The 16,781-nt window shown below is 38.6% G+C and overlaps 1 protein-coding gene across 3 annotated transcripts in view; it reads left to right on the forward strand.

The window, feature by feature from the left end:
• LOC133528225 (probable multidrug resistance-associated protein lethal(2)03659) overlaps nucleotides 1-16,781 on the forward strand; it is a 51,089-nt gene that overhangs the window by 33,773 nt on the left and 535 nt on the right. For 2 of the 3 annotated variants that reach the window (XM_061865507.1, XM_061865516.1), the window contains exons 17-28: nucleotides 3,224-3,379; nucleotides 3,585-3,751; nucleotides 3,843-4,022; nucleotides 6,454-6,601; nucleotides 6,822-6,972; nucleotides 7,355-7,582; nucleotides 7,708-7,871; nucleotides 9,706-9,840; nucleotides 10,535-10,690; nucleotides 12,519-12,639; nucleotides 12,869-13,107; nucleotides 15,654-15,794. In XM_061865507.1, coding sequence (XP_061721491.1) covers nucleotides 3,224-3,379; nucleotides 3,585-3,751; nucleotides 3,843-4,022; nucleotides 6,454-6,601; nucleotides 6,822-6,972; nucleotides 7,355-7,582; nucleotides 7,708-7,871; nucleotides 9,706-9,840; nucleotides 10,535-10,690; nucleotides 12,519-12,639; nucleotides 12,869-13,107; nucleotides 15,654-15,794 — 1,986 coding nt within the window. Of the gene's footprint in view, nucleotides 1-3,223; nucleotides 3,380-3,584; nucleotides 3,752-3,842; nucleotides 4,023-6,453; nucleotides 6,602-6,821; nucleotides 6,973-7,354; nucleotides 7,583-7,707; nucleotides 7,872-9,705; nucleotides 9,841-10,534; nucleotides 10,691-12,518; nucleotides 12,640-12,868; nucleotides 13,108-15,653; nucleotides 15,795-16,781 lie in introns of those variants that run through there. The other variant, XM_061865524.1, reaches the window with a different exon arrangement.

Here is a 16,781-nt window from a genome sequence, read left to right on the forward strand (position 1 = left end):
CGCTCTAATTATATACAACAAGCGCATAATTATTGTTATTAGAGCGAAACACATGTAGTAGCTAATATGAATGGAACTAAATATTAAACGTTATACTGAGGGTAGCCCGACATGCTCTAGGCCGGTTTATTTTATCACATATTTAGTAGCTGTATTAGAGCGGTTTCTTGTAATCAAACAAAATTAATTTCTCACATTTTCTTCTTACTCTCTGTGGGTAGGGTTAGATTATCGTGAGGCCAACATACCTACATTTTGATGACAAAATGATATCATTTTGTTAACATGAGCCCGTGAGTCTCACATACGCCAATAGGTACATGTACAAACATGTATGGGCGAAATGCACGCGCGAATGGTAACAAAATGACATATTAGTGATAGCAAAACTTACAAGATCGAATTGGCTTCCGAGTCCCCGGAGGTTGATCCCCGCACAAATAACTGTCAATTTTTTTTACAGTATGATAAAATAAATAATAAATAAAATGTTTTATTGTATTCATGTCTTCAAAACTAGCTTCATTTAAATTAATTAAAGTTTAAATTAACATAAGTGTAAATATAGTTAGTTAAGTTTATCATCTATATTTGCAGTCGGAAATATGCTTAGATAAATATTATTTTAACTGAAATATTATTTAATTTATCAATAATGAACTAGGTATATACTTTCCTCCATGGCAAATAATATGTAATAGTTATCTCCGGTATATGGGCGGGCCATTGCTAATGTACGTGGATAGTATAGCTCTGTAAGCAATATGAGGCGACCGCCCATCGCTAAACACGATAATTGTCACGCAAGCCCGACAGTGCTCTTATCTCATGTCAAAAATTACCGACATTTCTACAAATATGTCAACTTAGAAAAATGACCTCTGTTTCACCAAACAATTGTCCGCGACATATGTCACAACTTTTCTATGAACTTGTCACCTGTAACTTGACATATGTCGAACTGTCGGCCGACATATGTCGCCGACACTTGTTAGTTTGGTGAAATAGGAGCCAGAGGTAAATGGTTTTGTTTTAATTTCAACTCAATACCTCCACGCGTTCCCGAGATAAAGGGTCTAGACAGACAGGCGGACGGACCACAAAGACTTCCCATAATTGTTCCGTTTTTAGGGTTCCGTACCAAAAAGGTACAAAAGGAACCTTTATAGTGCGCCTTTTTATGAAGGAAAATGTGGAAAAAATACCTTTCCTTCCCCTTATCTCCGAAGTTTACCGAAGAAAACTTATGAAATTTTTAAGTAATATTAACATTACTATAAATTTTACAAGCAAAATATATTGAGACCTCTAACCCAACTTTACTTGTGTTTATTACACTTGAAATTTCTATGAGATTACATTAAAGACACATTATTGAAATCGGTTTACAAGATAGAGAATTATCCTTGAAAATCCAACATACGTGCATTACATCGCGCAAAATAGTTAGACAATTTGCCGATAAACGGCGCTGTACACAATTATACTTAGTATAAGTAATTCTTATCAAAAGCCTTTCACCTGTATAAATATACTTACACGAGATAATTAAAAATTTGTACGGAACCCTCAGTGGGAGAGTAAAACGAACTCGCGTTTGGCCTTGTTTTTAAAGCGGGTAAATATATGGGTTAAAATTATATTCGTTGTCATGCTTTTGTCCCAAAAGTGTGTCCCACGGAGTGATAGCTTTTTGTATGAGATGATTTTTTTTTCTATGGAAGTTATCATTTATAGCTAGAAAGACATGCAATAGCACTCGACTTTTTATTTATTTATGTGATATAAGACACAAATACAAGTTTGACAGAGTGGTCAGAAACAGGGCAACGAAAAGAATTTTGACTCACATCCATACACTCTATTTATTATATCTGTTGTTATTCTAATAAGAGTGTGAGAAACTATGGCTTTTGATATGGACGTTAGGAATTAGCCTCATGCATGAAGTTTAAATTTTCTAGTTACCGTTCCATATCATATTACAAATGTATTACCGTTATTAAATTATCGTTTAAAAGCTTAAAATAATAAATAAAAACCGGCCAAGAGCATGTCGGGCCACGCTCAGTGTAGGGTTCCGTAGTTACTCTCCCGTCACAATAAGCTAAACTGGAGCTTAAAGTGTAGTAAATGGTACCTTTCACCCGAGTTAAACAAATAGGCAAATTTGCATAATCAGTACCTAATTAAAGTAAGTCTTTTTACTATGAAGGGAAAACTTTTTGCGATAACTCAAAAACAGCTAAACTGATCATGTCCGCTATAGTTTTCATTTAATGTCTTTCTTAAGCTCTACTTCCACGATTTTTTTCATATTTTTTGGACCTATGGTTCAAAAGTTAGAGGGGGGGGGACACATTTTTTTTTTCTTTCGGAGCGATTATCTCCGAATATATTCACTTTATCAAAAAATGTTTCTTGAAAACCCCTATTAGTTTTGAAAGACCTTTCCAACGATACCCCACACTCTAGGGTTAAAGCGAAAAAAAAAATTCACCCCCACTTTACGTGTAGGGGAGGTACCCAAAAAAAAATTAAATTTTTAGATTTTATTGTACGACTTTGTCGGCTTTATTGATTTATATATCCATGCCAAATTTCAGCTTTCTAGCACTAACGACCACGGAGCAAAGCCTCGGACAGACAGACAGACAGACAGACAGACAGACAGACAGACAGACAGACAGACAGACAGACGGACATGGCGAAACTATAAGGGTTCCGTTTTATGCCATTTGGCTACGGAACCCTAAAAAGTACAAAAAATGCGCGCGAAAAGCTAATGAGAATGAGCGAAATGCAACGCCATTGCTCAGAACATCACGTGACGTCACGCGTTAGACAGATTTGTTGTTGTTCTGCGTTGGGAGTGTTGGGATGGGATGCAATCTAATCGGTGGGCCGATTTCGAAAGAAAATTTACGTTGCGATTTTGCAGTTCAAACTGGTTATATCTCAAACATCGGTTATTGTCGACTAATTCTAGACAAACACTTGGTTGGGTTTCAAATTTCAATACACTTAAATTCAATTTGTACGTACTTACAACAGCAACACCTCAATCAAGTTTTATGGCCAGCTAGTTTGCAGTAGTAACACGATGTTACTGATGTTTTTGCATTATTGTTGGTTTGTAGATGTCCACGAATACTCAGTAAAGCTATAGTTCACTTATACTTAGTCATTACAATTCTCTTACTACAAGTCTCTTATGTTACAGAAGCAGGAACTAAGCCTGATCCGTGTGATGACGGACAAGGTGCGGGAGGTCCACGAGGAGGAGCCGAGCGCCGGCGCGGTGGCCTCGGTGGCGCAGCCCAGCACCGTCAGCGCCTTCCGCAAGCACTGGTCCATGCTGCTGGACGACAAGCACGCGGTACAGCGTAGAAGCCTCCTTCGTTATAGCTTGTTGAATCACGAAATACTTACACTAACTAAATAGGCACGAACTGAACTGCCAATTTTAAATAGAATAAAACATACGAAGTTTCCTCCGGATGCTACGGTGCTACTCGCCTATTTACTTTTAAAATATATTCACCTGATGCTGTCTACTTATTAAGTACATGTACCTCACACAGGATCTAAAACCAGAAGTGGAAATCCAATCTCAAGGGAGAGTGAAAAGTTCCGTGTACAAAGAGTACTTCTTGGCCGGCGCTGCGTGTCCGTACGCGGCTGGTGTTGCGTCTATGTTCTTGTTTGCGCAACTCTGCGCCAGCGCCAGCGACTTCTGGCTCAGCCGATGGTACGACCACTCTCCGATATTACCAACAACTGGGTACTGGGTACCATTACTTACAATTAGTTCAAACTTATAAAAATTGTGTTGTCCGCAGGAGCAACGCTGAAGACCGCTTGACTGGTGATGCAACTGTTGACAACATTATTTGGTCAGAGATTGGCTTGACCCGACAATTCTATGTGTCAATATTTGGGATTCTCACTTTGGCTACTGTGATTGTCGCTTTAGTAAGAGCGTGCATGTTTTTTTCGTTGTGCATGCTGTCGTCTATAAGGTGACAAAGTGAAATGTACCTATTTATAAGTACCTAGATTTGCTTTTCCTGTTTTTTCGCTTGCTTCGCTAAAAAATTAGAACTCCAGGGGGGGGGGGGGGGGGGTGACGCAGCCGCCTGTACCTGCCAACGTCCATAGCGTTGGGAAAAAAAGAGGAAATCGAAATACAAATTAACAATTGAAATTACAAAATGTAATTGTAATAACTAATTACAAAATGTAATTGTAATAACTAATTACAATTACATGTACAAAGTAATTGCACTATACAATTATAAATAACAATGACACAATGTAATTATTAATAGAACTACTAATTTATTTGAAATTTGTAATTATTTAATTTGTTCAGCCCTCTCGCGCATGAGAGGAGGCCTGTGCCCAGCAGTGGGACGTATATAGGCTGAATTATTATAATCTGTTCAATTACAATTACTTTTGTTTAATATTATATTTACGATCACCTTTATGTCGCATATCATCTTAAAAGTATGAATATCTGACTAATATCACAATAAAGTTGGTTGGTTGGCACATACCAATAGGTGGCATCTACCAATAGTTGGTACCTGCCAATAGTTGACACATAGCAATAGTTGGCACCTACCAATAGTCCGCACCTATTAATAGTTGGTACCTACCTATAGTCGACAACTACTAATAGTCGGCAGCTACCAATAGTCAGAACCGACCAATAGTTGGTATTTACTAATACTTAGTAACTACCAATAATCGACTAGTACTATTAGTCGGCAGCTACCAATAGTTAACACATACTAATTGTTGGTACCTACCAATAGTCGGCAGCTATTATTAGTTGGTACCTACCAATATAGTCGACAACTCCTAATAGTCGGCAGCCACCAATAGTCGACACATACGAATAGTTGGCTTTGGCACCTACCAAAAGTTGGTACTTACCAATAGTATAGTTGACATCTACAAATAGTCGACAACTACCAATAGTCGACACCTACAATTAGTCGACATCTACAAATAATCGACCACTACCTAACCTAACTATAGTTGGCTCCTACCAATAGTCAGCACTTCCAATAATTGTTATATAATCAATAGTTGAATATCAATAGCCGACACCCACCAGCAGTTGGCAGTTTGGCACCTATCGATAATCGACATCTACAAATTCTGAACGGATAACGACTGCTTGAATTTAACAAACAGCATGTTGATTGTTCTATAGAAAATTCTCAGTTTTGATTACGTGTGTATTTCGGCAAGAAAGTAATTGAGTAAGTTAATTAATAAATGTAATTTCAATTACAAATGATTAAAGTAGTTCAAATTGCAAGTAATTTAATTACATGTATTTCAATGACAAGTATTTCAATTACACTTAATTTAATTAATAATTAAACTACAGAAGTAATTAATTAAGCCCGACACTGTTTCATACGCTTTAGATCGTGTCATTCACGAAGACTCGTATTATCATGTTATTAAAGGATAGATATAGGTATATACGGGGTGGGGCCTACAACAAGCACAAATAATTAAACTGTAGGCTGTAATCCTCAAACTGATCAGCATTTTTTCATCATCATCATTATCGTAGCCTTTATCCCATATCCTATAGGTTTTGGGGTCGGCTCTCCGTATCATTTTGCGCCAATCTTCTCTATTTGGCGTCATGTCAAGTCTTACGCCTATCATCCATAAATCTTTCGACACTGTGCTCATTGCTCAACCATGTCGTAAGGGTGCGGCTTCCGCCACTTCTACTTTCGGGAATGTCAATTAGGGCTATCTTCTTGGTGATGTGGAGGTCGTGTTACTTTTAGTACAGGTGTGATATCGTGTTGATTTTTAATACACTTTAAAGTTAATTCTACAACGCAATGTATTGCGAATTTTGTTAAGTTTAAAGCCAATCAGGCAATCACCTGAAGATTTTGTATGAAAAAAAGAATGTCTAATGACTTTATAATTTTTAATTTGCTCGTGTTACATGTTCCCCTGGTATACATACATACATCTGGTATGTCATACTGATCTAAAAACTATGTGTTATGTACCTACCTATAATTTTGAAAGTAGGGGGCGTCCACAAATTACGTAACGCAAATTGGAGGGAGGGGGGGGTCAGGCCAAGCGTTACGGTCCTGTTACGTTGGGGAGGGGGGGGGGGGTCAAGGTGTGCGTTACGTCACGCACGATTTTATAATAATACATAAAAATTTTTTTTTTGTTTTCACATCCCTAATTTGCGGTAACTTATATTGCTTAAGTAACGGAATTGAAGGGGGGGGGGTCCCAGATAAGCGTGACGGTCCTGTTACATGAGGGGGGGGGGGTCAAAAAAATTTAGGAATTTTGCGTTACGTAATTTGTGGACACCCCCGTAGCAGTTTTGAATGATTCACGGTGTGGGGGTTTAAGTCCAATGTTTGAATTTATTCTGTTTTTCAGGCTACATGATAAAATGTTCGAATGTATTTCCCGGTCACCTATGAGTTTTTTTCATGCGAATCCGTCAGGAAGAATTCTTAACAGATTCAGCAAGGATTTGGGGGCTGTGGACGAATTACTACCACAAGCTATGATCGATTGCTTTCAGGTAAGGCGAACCGCTTCGGCGCCTCGGCGGAAGCTATCAGTGGCACCACGTTTAATTTGACTGATTTGGGTGTGAGTAACCCCCGAAAATTATTGGAAAGACCATATGTCAGTGAGTCACAATACTCACAATTAGCTGCCGATTATAGTTAAGCTAAATAAGTAGATATATCTATTATAAGCATTGTAGAAACCTGCTACTTATAGCACATTTGTTTCAGATAATCTTAAATCTGGTCGGTGTCATCGTCGTCATCCTCGCGACCGACATCACTCTCCTGATACCAATAACAGCCACAATCATTATATTCTACATATTGAGAGTAATTTACATCCGAACGAGCGGCGCAGTAAAGCGCCTTGAAGGGATTAGTATGTATTTTCTTATCCAAAGACTTTTTGCCCCTATTACTTAGTCATTACCTATAGGTACAGTCGAGTTCATAAATATGTTAACATTTTTTTCGCGTTATTGGAATGGATTAAGATGAAGACTCGGTTCAGTAAGAACTCGGTACCTAAGTAATAAAGCGAATCTAATTTATTATACTGCCCTGGTCAAACTTTTGAATCTGACTAAAACTTACGTATGCCGATGGGGTTGTGGTGTATGTAATGAAATATGTAACTATAGTTCTATGGATGAGAAGAACTGCTTGAAGCAACTTGCTGCAGAGGTACTCGTCGCAGTTGAAACTACAACACAATGTCCAATGTTTGAAACGATCCTTAAATGTTGTGTGATGTTGCGCAGCGCGCAGCCCGGTGTTCGGACACCTGACGGCGACGGTGCAGGGGCTGAGCACGGTGCGCGCGTTCGGTGCCGAGGCGCTGCTGGCCGCAGAGTTTGACCGCCACCAGGACCTGCACGGCGCCGCCTGGTACCTCTTCATCACCTGCAGCCGCGCCTTCGGGTACTTCCTCGACATAATTTGTCTGCTGTTCATCGTTTGCGTCACCTTCGGATGTATAATGAAAACCGGTAAGCTGCTGGCCAATTTTCAGTGACTGATGCAATGCTTTAAATATGTCTAATGACTTATGACGCTGTAGTAGAAAGATGTGGTCGTTAAGCTAATAATTTTGTATTTTTGGTGGTCTATTTAGACATAGATGCAAGTGCCGTGGGGCTAGCGATCACGCAGTCCATATCTCTGACCGGTATCTTCCAGTGGGGCATGCGCCAGTCCGCCGAGATGGAGAACCAGATGACCAGCGTGGAGAGAGTGCTGGAGTACACTAATCTCACACAAGAACCTGCTTTGAGAGCCGTATGTCGATATCCCTAAGCAGCATTTTGCATTATGTGGATTTGCGCCACAAAGATGGAGACTAAAATATCAGCGTTGAGCTAGTACACTTACGAGGGTTGATTGAAAAATTCGCGGCCTGGCCAAATAAAAAAAACTTTTTTATTTATTCTGCCGCCATTTTGAACTGTCATTATTCAACTGTCTTCCCGCGAAATTTCAATTGGCGTCTATATTTAAAAGCAATTTGACGGCATATTTAAAGTTACGTGTCGGTAGATATCGTGAAAATGGAGAAATTAGAGCAGCGTGCTGTGATTAAATACCTGCATATAAAAGGATTGACACCGAAGCAAATTTATGATGATATGCAAAGTACATTAGGGCAATCCTGTCCATCATATACGATGGTGAAAAAATGGGCAGCTGAATTCAAGCGTGGACGAGATAGTATCGCAGATGACCCTCGTCTCGGGAGGCCAACAACGGTGACTAACACGGACAATGTGGCAATTATATGCGATATGATAATGAAAGACCGGCGATTGAAGGTGCGGGAAATAGCTGACATCGTAGGCATCTCGCCGTACTAATTCACGTGAATGTCTAGACCTGTATGAAGCCGATACTCAAGACTTTTTGGACAGATTTGTAACTATGGACGAGACGTGGGTCCACCACTATACACCAGAGACCAAACAGCAATCGAAGCAGTGGGTTCGTCCTGGATCTCCGCCTCCCAAAAAAGCCAAAGCAATTTTGTCGGCCAATAAAGTCATGGCATCTGTTTTCTGGGATGCAAAGGAAATAATAATGGTTGACTATCTCCAGAGAGGTAAAACTATAAATTCCGACTATTATTGCGAGTTATTACGCAGATTACGCGAGGCTCTGAAGATAAAAAGACCTGGAATGTTGACAAAGAAAGTTATATTCCACCAGGACAATGCACGTGTTCACACGTCACTAAAATCGATGGCGGAGATTACCAAATGTGGGTTTGAATTATTGCCCCACCCACCCTATTCACCCGATTTCGCACCATCGGACTTTCATCTGTTCCCCAATTTAAAAAAACATATGGGTGGTATGAAATTTTTAAGCAACGCCGAGGTCCAAGCTGAGGTGAATGCCTATTTTAAAGGTCTCGAGGAAAGCTTCTTCAAAAGTGGTGTAATGGCTCTGGAATCCAGATGGAACAAGTGCATTCAACTCGACGGGGACTATGTAGAAAAATAAAATTAAATTAAAAAACCTCTGTTTTGTTTTTAATATTCAGGCCGCGAATTTTTCAATCCACCCTCGTATCTTACTCGAAAACCTGCTAAGATAGTATTTATTAAGTAGGTATTTGATAACTACAGATGTTACAAGAGTGACACGACTTTAAAATTGGTCAAAAAAGGTCAACTGCAAAAACTCTTTTTAATTACATTGTTAAGATGAAAGAATTTAAGTATGGAATCGAAATGTAGTCCTAAAGATAAACAAACAATAAAACAAACAAACAAAAACAAACAATAATTTATTCGCAGAAAAAGGGTAAAGATTACATGTGTTAGTGTAAAACAAAAATACGTTTCACCTTTTCCAACTGTTTTAAACAGTATGCAAATACAAATATATTAATTAACATTTAAATTCTCAGGATAACATACAACATAGAGTAACATAACATCAGTAAAAAAAGAGTCAGTAATATAGAGAGTAAGAGTCAGAATCAGAGTAGAATTAGAAAACACTAAGTACCTAGTTTAAGAAATTGTTGTAACAAAAACGGAGCGGGAAATGTATCTGCTCCTTTCATTTAAGAATTTCTTCGTATAGGTTTTTATCAAACACTTTGTACTCACAGGAACAAAAAGATAAACCACCCCCCAACTGGCCATCCGATGGCGCCATCAACTTCGACCAGTTGAGCCTGAAGTATGCGCCGGAGGGCCATTACGTATTGCATAAACTTCAATTTAACATACAGCCTCACGAAAAGGTACGTTTACCGAGCATAGGCAAGCATTTTACTCGGCATTAGGTTCATCTTTGAGTCCCAAGTGTAGGTACCTATCTTCTAGAAATCTGTCCGTGATTCGCCTATACACCGTGATTTTTATTGAATTCCATTAACTCCGGGGTATGAGTAAGTACGTTTAAGGAAACTAAATGGCATATATATTTTAAAAAAAAAAACATTTTTATAAAAAATGATTAAATGATGCATATAGCGTTGATGTAACACGGGCGTTACATTTAATTCAACCAAACAATTGAAATCTGTCACATATCAATGTCATTTCGAACATCAATCGTCCGAGATAGTACTGACGTTTAGTAGCAAATGTATAAACTTGTAGTAAACACTAATCAATATGTAAACAGACCCAAAGGCATTGGGTATACGCTCGTAAGGGCATTATAAGATAAAAATAAATTATTGATTATCTCCGAGATGCAGTTAATTAGAATACCGGTGTCTTTGAGAAAGTTACTTAATTTAAGCTCAGGAACGCACCCTGGAAATTAATGGAAATCCAATAAACACGGTGTGTAGAGGCCTTAGCCGCGAATCATACATTTCGCGATTCTTAGACCTTGATTAATAAGTATGTCTTTTACGCGATGGTAACAAGTGTGTAACAACAGTCTCTTCGTTGGTGTACCAATTTAACCAGATCTTATTCCATTAGATAGGAATCGTGGGCAGAACTGGCGCCGGCAAGTCATCCATCATTCAGGCCCTGTTCCGACTTGCTTATTTGGAAGGTGTAATCAGCATTGACGGTGTGAACATATCTTCTATCGGCCTACATGATTTGAGAGAAAAAATATCCATCATTCCGCAAGTAATTCCTATTATTTATTAGTCTTAAATCGGACTCTCACTAGCAAGATAGCCCGTAAAGACAGAGTAGACCTTTTGATTAAACTAGACATAGGTTTTAATGTTACAAAATGATTCTGAAAGATTTTACTACCATAGCATTATTAATTTCATTTTTTTTTTCGAGCTGCAATGGAATTCGTTCATTGTAGTCACTTGTGACAGTTGTGAAAGAGAATTGAGTATAGACGCGTATTGTAAATTTTGTATAGGTAAAAAACTAAAGTAGGTAAGTCACCTGTTGTATGTAGTTGTGACGTGTTCGAATAGACATTTGTTTTGTTTGTGTGTGTCTTTTAAACATGTATTGTCTATTCGAACACGCCACAACTACATATACAACAGGGACAACAGGTGACTTACTTAAGTTTTTTACCTATAGTCTACTAGATTTAATGCCATCTTTCGACACATAACTCTTACAATGAATTCACCAATCTTGCAGTAATATGTGTTAAATATCATCAAACGATGTCGCCATCTACTCTAGTATAGGCCAAAGCCAAAAGAAAAGGCATAACGCCAACTATTCGAACATATATTTTGCTTGATATTTTTGTACGTTTTTTTCTTAGACTTTATACAGCCTGGAATTTGACAACGAACCTTTCCGTAAATGGGAGATCGTTTAGCCTAGCGTTCTCCATAGAAACTATGTTAATATTGGCAACCGTTTCTAAATTATGGCCTTTTAAACATCCATGCAAAAAACTACTTTGTTCTAACAGGCGACAGCGTCAATGAACTTACTTGTAAACAATCGTTAGACAACAGGTATGTTCTTAGGTCTTCTGGCTACTCGGTAAGAATCGTCGCAGGATTGATGTCTTCGTGATCCATGTCAGGAATTATTATTTATTACTTAATTAATGATTCTAGCTATTACAAATCTACTCTATATCACTGAAACGATGCAATACTTCCAGGAAGGTCCTTAGTTTTCTTCCACCCTGTATATCTTATACGGAGTTATATATACAGGGCGTCCCAAGACTATGGGACATTAAGGGAAAGTACCTTAAATATCGTAGATAGGATATTTTGCTGAAAGACTTTACGTTATTTTTAAGTCAGTAATTCTGCACTTAAGGATTTTCTAAGAATTACTTGCTTCGTCTGGGAATCGAACCGACTTAATAATTTTCTTGAAATTTGACTCAAACATTTAACGTTGTTCCTTTCTTTTAAAATACTATGTACTTAAGAAGAATTATTATTTTTTGTCCATTCTTTCGATTGGCATCATAAAAATAGGGGTGATTTTTTTCACATTTAAGTCGGTTCGATTCCCAGGCGAAGCAAGTAATTCTTAGAAAACCTTTAAATGCAGAATTACTGAGTTTTAAAAATAACCTAAAGTCTACTTTCAACAAAATATCCTATCTACGATATTTAAGGTACTTTCCCTTGATGTCCCGTAGTCTTGGGACTCCCTGTATATTTGCAGTTGTAACGTGGCGTCATTAAATGCGACGTTTTGAGTTAAGACAAAGCAGTGATACATTGCTTTCTGAATTATTTTATACGGAAAAATAAAAATCGTTATTTTTTTATAAAACCTACGAAAGTGTATTCATTGGGGTCTTAACAAACTACCCTTAGATTATGCGGTCGTATGAAAAATACACGCTGTATACAAATTAATTTTATCAGCATTATCAGGAACGGAATCTGGGAACATTTGAATTGATTGATTTATACCTTTTTTTTATATTTGACTTTCTCAGGTGAACACTTTAAATTATGAATGTAGGGTATAGTAACCACGTTTCTTTTATTTCCATTATTAGGAGCCAGTCTTGTTCAGTGGTACCATGCGAAAAAATTTGGATCCGTTTGGCGAATACACTGACGATATCTTGTTAAGCGCGTTGAGTAAAGTGGAACTTATATCTGATGAAGACGACCCTGGTTAGTGCATTAGTTCTCCGTTTGATGTCTAAGTGTTACGTATGATCTTCTAGCTCTGGAGGAAACTAGTCGTTATTAGGGAGATTACTATTCAACATATGCTGTCTGCAGAGTCCGTTGTCATTTTACTCGCATACTGTTTATCATATAATCGGCGCTAAGATTGATGTGAGCAGACGCGATAAGCCCGGCCATAAACGCTACCCAAAACTATCACTGGATTCACCAGATGCGCTGACCAAGACCGTAGCGGAAGGTGGCTGCAACATGAGCGTGGGGTCGCGGCAGCTGGTGTGCCTGGCGCGCGCCATCGTGCGCGCTAACCGCGTGCTGCTGCTGGACGAGGCCACGGCCAACGTGGACCCGGCCACCGACGCGCTGGTGCAGGCCGCCATCCGCTCACACTTCCAACACTGCACCGTGCTCACTATTGCTCACCGGCTCAACACGGTCATCGACTCCGATAAGGTACTCGTGTGAAGGGCGCAATATTTCTCTCAAGTCTTTTGTGTGTCCTTGACATGAGCTTACTAAGGGCATAGGGCGCTTCGTGTGAGATTGTCGCAATATGGGTAATGTGTGTATTTATTTGTTTTTTCAACACACTTGCTCAAAACGACGTTTTTATTCCACCGATTTTTGGCTCATAATTTGCTTTTTCAGTATATAATACCACTTGTGCTTTTTCATTATATTATCCGACTGAGTTATGAAGGTAACTGATTGCTAATAATATGCATGGAAACGGAGCCTTCTTAAGTTGGCCGAGTAATACTTCTATTTACCAACTATTAGGTTTCAAATGTTAGTTCAAAGAGGTTTTATCACACAAAACATAATTTATAGATTAAATTATCTAGTAAATTACATTAATGAATAAACATAACATTTTATCGATTTTATCTCCATCCGTCGAATACAAATACGAAAATATTAGCTTTTTACTTTTTTTATTGGGGTTTTTGTCGATTTCGTTCGCGCCTTTGCCTTACGCGCGCATTGGAATCGTAAAAAAAAAATAACGCGCCATCCATTTTCTGTATTTCTCATAAAATTGGTATAGTTATGCATGTTTTTAGTTTATATATTGACGAAAATTACATTTTCAAGCATTGAAAATGAAGAACACATAAAATTGACGCTGCCAGTAATACTAATAGAGGCAAGAGCCGAGAATGATAGCCTTTTACCATCGAAATCTGGTGAAAAATAATTGGCGAAATATGAGACTTTTATTCAATGGAAAAGCTTACTTCAATGAACTGGCGAATAAGTGCCTACAAGCCCTGCACGCTTTGGTGCAATTATTCGATGTTAAAACTGTAAGCCACCATTTTGAAAATTGTACTTATACTGTTTTGACAAAAAAAAATCCGTCTTTGGACCCGGGATGTCCTTAAACTACGTCCAAAAGAGAGGTATGGGCAATGTGAATGTCATCTCGCCTTGTGTGGTAGGGCACAGCACAGCGGATGTCATTCCAGATCTAGAGCAGAGCCCAACTGGGGAAGTACCTCCACCTTACAGAAAACCGCAGCCAAATAACACTTGACCCTATACTCAGTGTTGTGTTCCTGCCGGTGAGTAAGGTTGCCAGAGCTCAACGAGGGGGGTGGGGTTAGGGTCGGCAACGCGCAAGTAATTCTTGTAGAGTTGCAGGCGTACATAGGCTACGGAGACTGCTTACCATCAGGCAGGCCGTATGCTTGTTTGCCACCGACGTAGTATAAAAAAAAATTATAAGTTTTGTTTTTTCTCGCAAGTGTGTTGAAAAACGTTGTACGATACATGTGCGAATAGGTAATTCGCAACTCGTGTCGATTTAAAACACACCCTTCAGTCGTGTTTTAATTTATCGCCACTCGTTTCGAATTTCCTATTTTTCACACTTGTATCGTAATGTACTATTACGAGCTAGGTACACGAACGTAAAATTTAGTTTTCACCACACCAACTGGTAAAGGCCCTCTTGATTGTTCAAAAACGAATGAGAAAGTTACATTTTATCCACATGTGGGGCAAAATATTCAGATGCAAATTTTGAGTTGTTTCCTTATGTTAGCTGACTTTTAAATTATGGTTTTAATTTTTTTTTTATTACGTTCATTTGGTTTGATTTGATTTGATGTTTTTGGTACAGTCAGCCAAGAACGTGGTTTACCACTTTTCGACTCTTATTTCTTGACAAATAGAGTACTTGTACTTCATAGTTAGTATTTTTTCTCGCGTTGATGTAGTGAAAATTTTTGTGTATCACTCGGAGGCAATGTTTGTTTAACCTTCGTGCCTTGAAACCCTCGCAACGCTCTAGATTCTACTTCTCGAACCACTCGCTACGCTCGTTGTTGAATATTGGGATCTTTCGCACACTCGGATATCAATATTAGCACAAGCGGTTAAACAACTTTGCGCCCTTGTAAAACAAATAACTAATTCGTGATCATATTGTTAAATGATGTATTTGGCCCTGACGGCAAATAGGCATGGCTACATTAGCATTAGAGAGACCGCGTTTATGCATGGAATAACTTTCGCCCCATTGTTGTATACCAATTTTACTACTCTTAGATGCTATCGAAATCTCGGACATGATAAAACTTAATTGTTTATGATTTTTATGAACATTTATTATCTACTAGTTGCCGACCGAAGTTTCGGTTTCGGTAGGTTTTGTCATGTTTCAGCCGTAGGTTTGGATTCGGTCAAAAAACACCCGAACCTTTCAGCATCCATACGTACTTTCGGATTGCATTCGGCTACTATCTTATTGATAAGTGAATTCTAATTAGTCTTTCTTATCAAAAAGACTTAACCGGTTTCAGCCGGACACTAAGTCTACATAATTTTAGCGCGTGCTTAGTGCACCTATACAAAACTGGATTCATCGACACTAGTCTACCTAATTCTAGCGCGTGCTTAGTGCACCTATACAAAACTGGATTCATCAACCGATGGCCGATGTCACAGACCGATGTTGAATTAACGAACGGGAATAAGCGATTGTATGTCGTCAGATATTAGTGCTGGACGCCGGACGCCTCGTGGAGTACGCGCCCCCGCACCTGCTGCTGCAAAACGCGAAGGGCGCCTTCAGACGGATGGTGGAGCAGACTGGCGCGGCCATGGCGGCGGAGTTGCGCAAGGTGGCCGAGGAGGTACTTCATAACCGACTTCAAAAAGTGGGAGCTTCTCGATTCGTTGATATCTATTTTTTGTTCCCCGATTTCTCGAAGACGGCTGGATGATAGCATCCTGGAGACATCGAGGAATCTTGAATATTATAGGCACACCTGTAGTGATAAGAATATTTTAGGGTTCCAGAGCTAAAATGCCTGCCCGTACGTCACAGTATTTTTTATAGTATCCCGTTAGACGTACGTGAAGACGGACGTAAGAAACGAAAAAATAATCCATGGCGAATGTAAAATTAAATGTACGGATGCTGAGACCTGAGGGCCTAGCCAAGATGACAACCTTTTGCAAAAAACGAAGCGAAACGCTAAGATAAACTTAATTAATGTATCCCAACAAAAACATAAATGTGAAATGAGAGCCAAGTTCAATGTTAAGAATATGTGTCGTTGTTGACTCGCTGACAAAAGAATTGAGATCTATATGGGTGCCAAGTTTTGTGCTGTGTAGAAAATCCATAAATTATAAAGGATTTGTGAAACTTGGCACCCATAAGCTAAACAAGAGACCCTCGCTAACACGCGGTCAATTGTCAAAAAATTAGTTTTAATTTTTTTTTTTCCTTTTTATACGCCTAATAGTCTACCTTGATGCCAACTATCACGTTTCTAGGTCATCTGAAAGTGGGTTAAGTTTTTGATCTATATTAATACATGATTTTTTCTTCTTCAATCTAATTTTCAATAACTTTCTGGTTTCAAATTTTTTCCCCTATGTACAACACCTAATAGGCTAGCTTGGTGCCAAATTTCAAGTTTCTCGTCTTCACGAGTCATCTGGAAGTGGTTAGATTTTTGATCTATAAGTCAGTCAGTCACAAAAATGGTGTAGAAACGTTAATTTATCAATAATTGTTAGAGGAACGCTTTTGAAATTTTGTATTTTAGACAAGCTATTTAAGGGACATGAATAAATGTGCCAAATTTCATGTATGTAGGTTAAACAGGTTT

The sequence above is a fragment of the Cydia pomonella genome, chromosome 1 (genome assembly GCF_033807575.1).
Source record: "Cydia pomonella isolate Wapato2018A chromosome 1, ilCydPomo1, whole genome shotgun sequence".
NCBI lineage: Eukaryota > Metazoa > Arthropoda > Insecta > Lepidoptera > Tortricidae > Cydia > Cydia pomonella.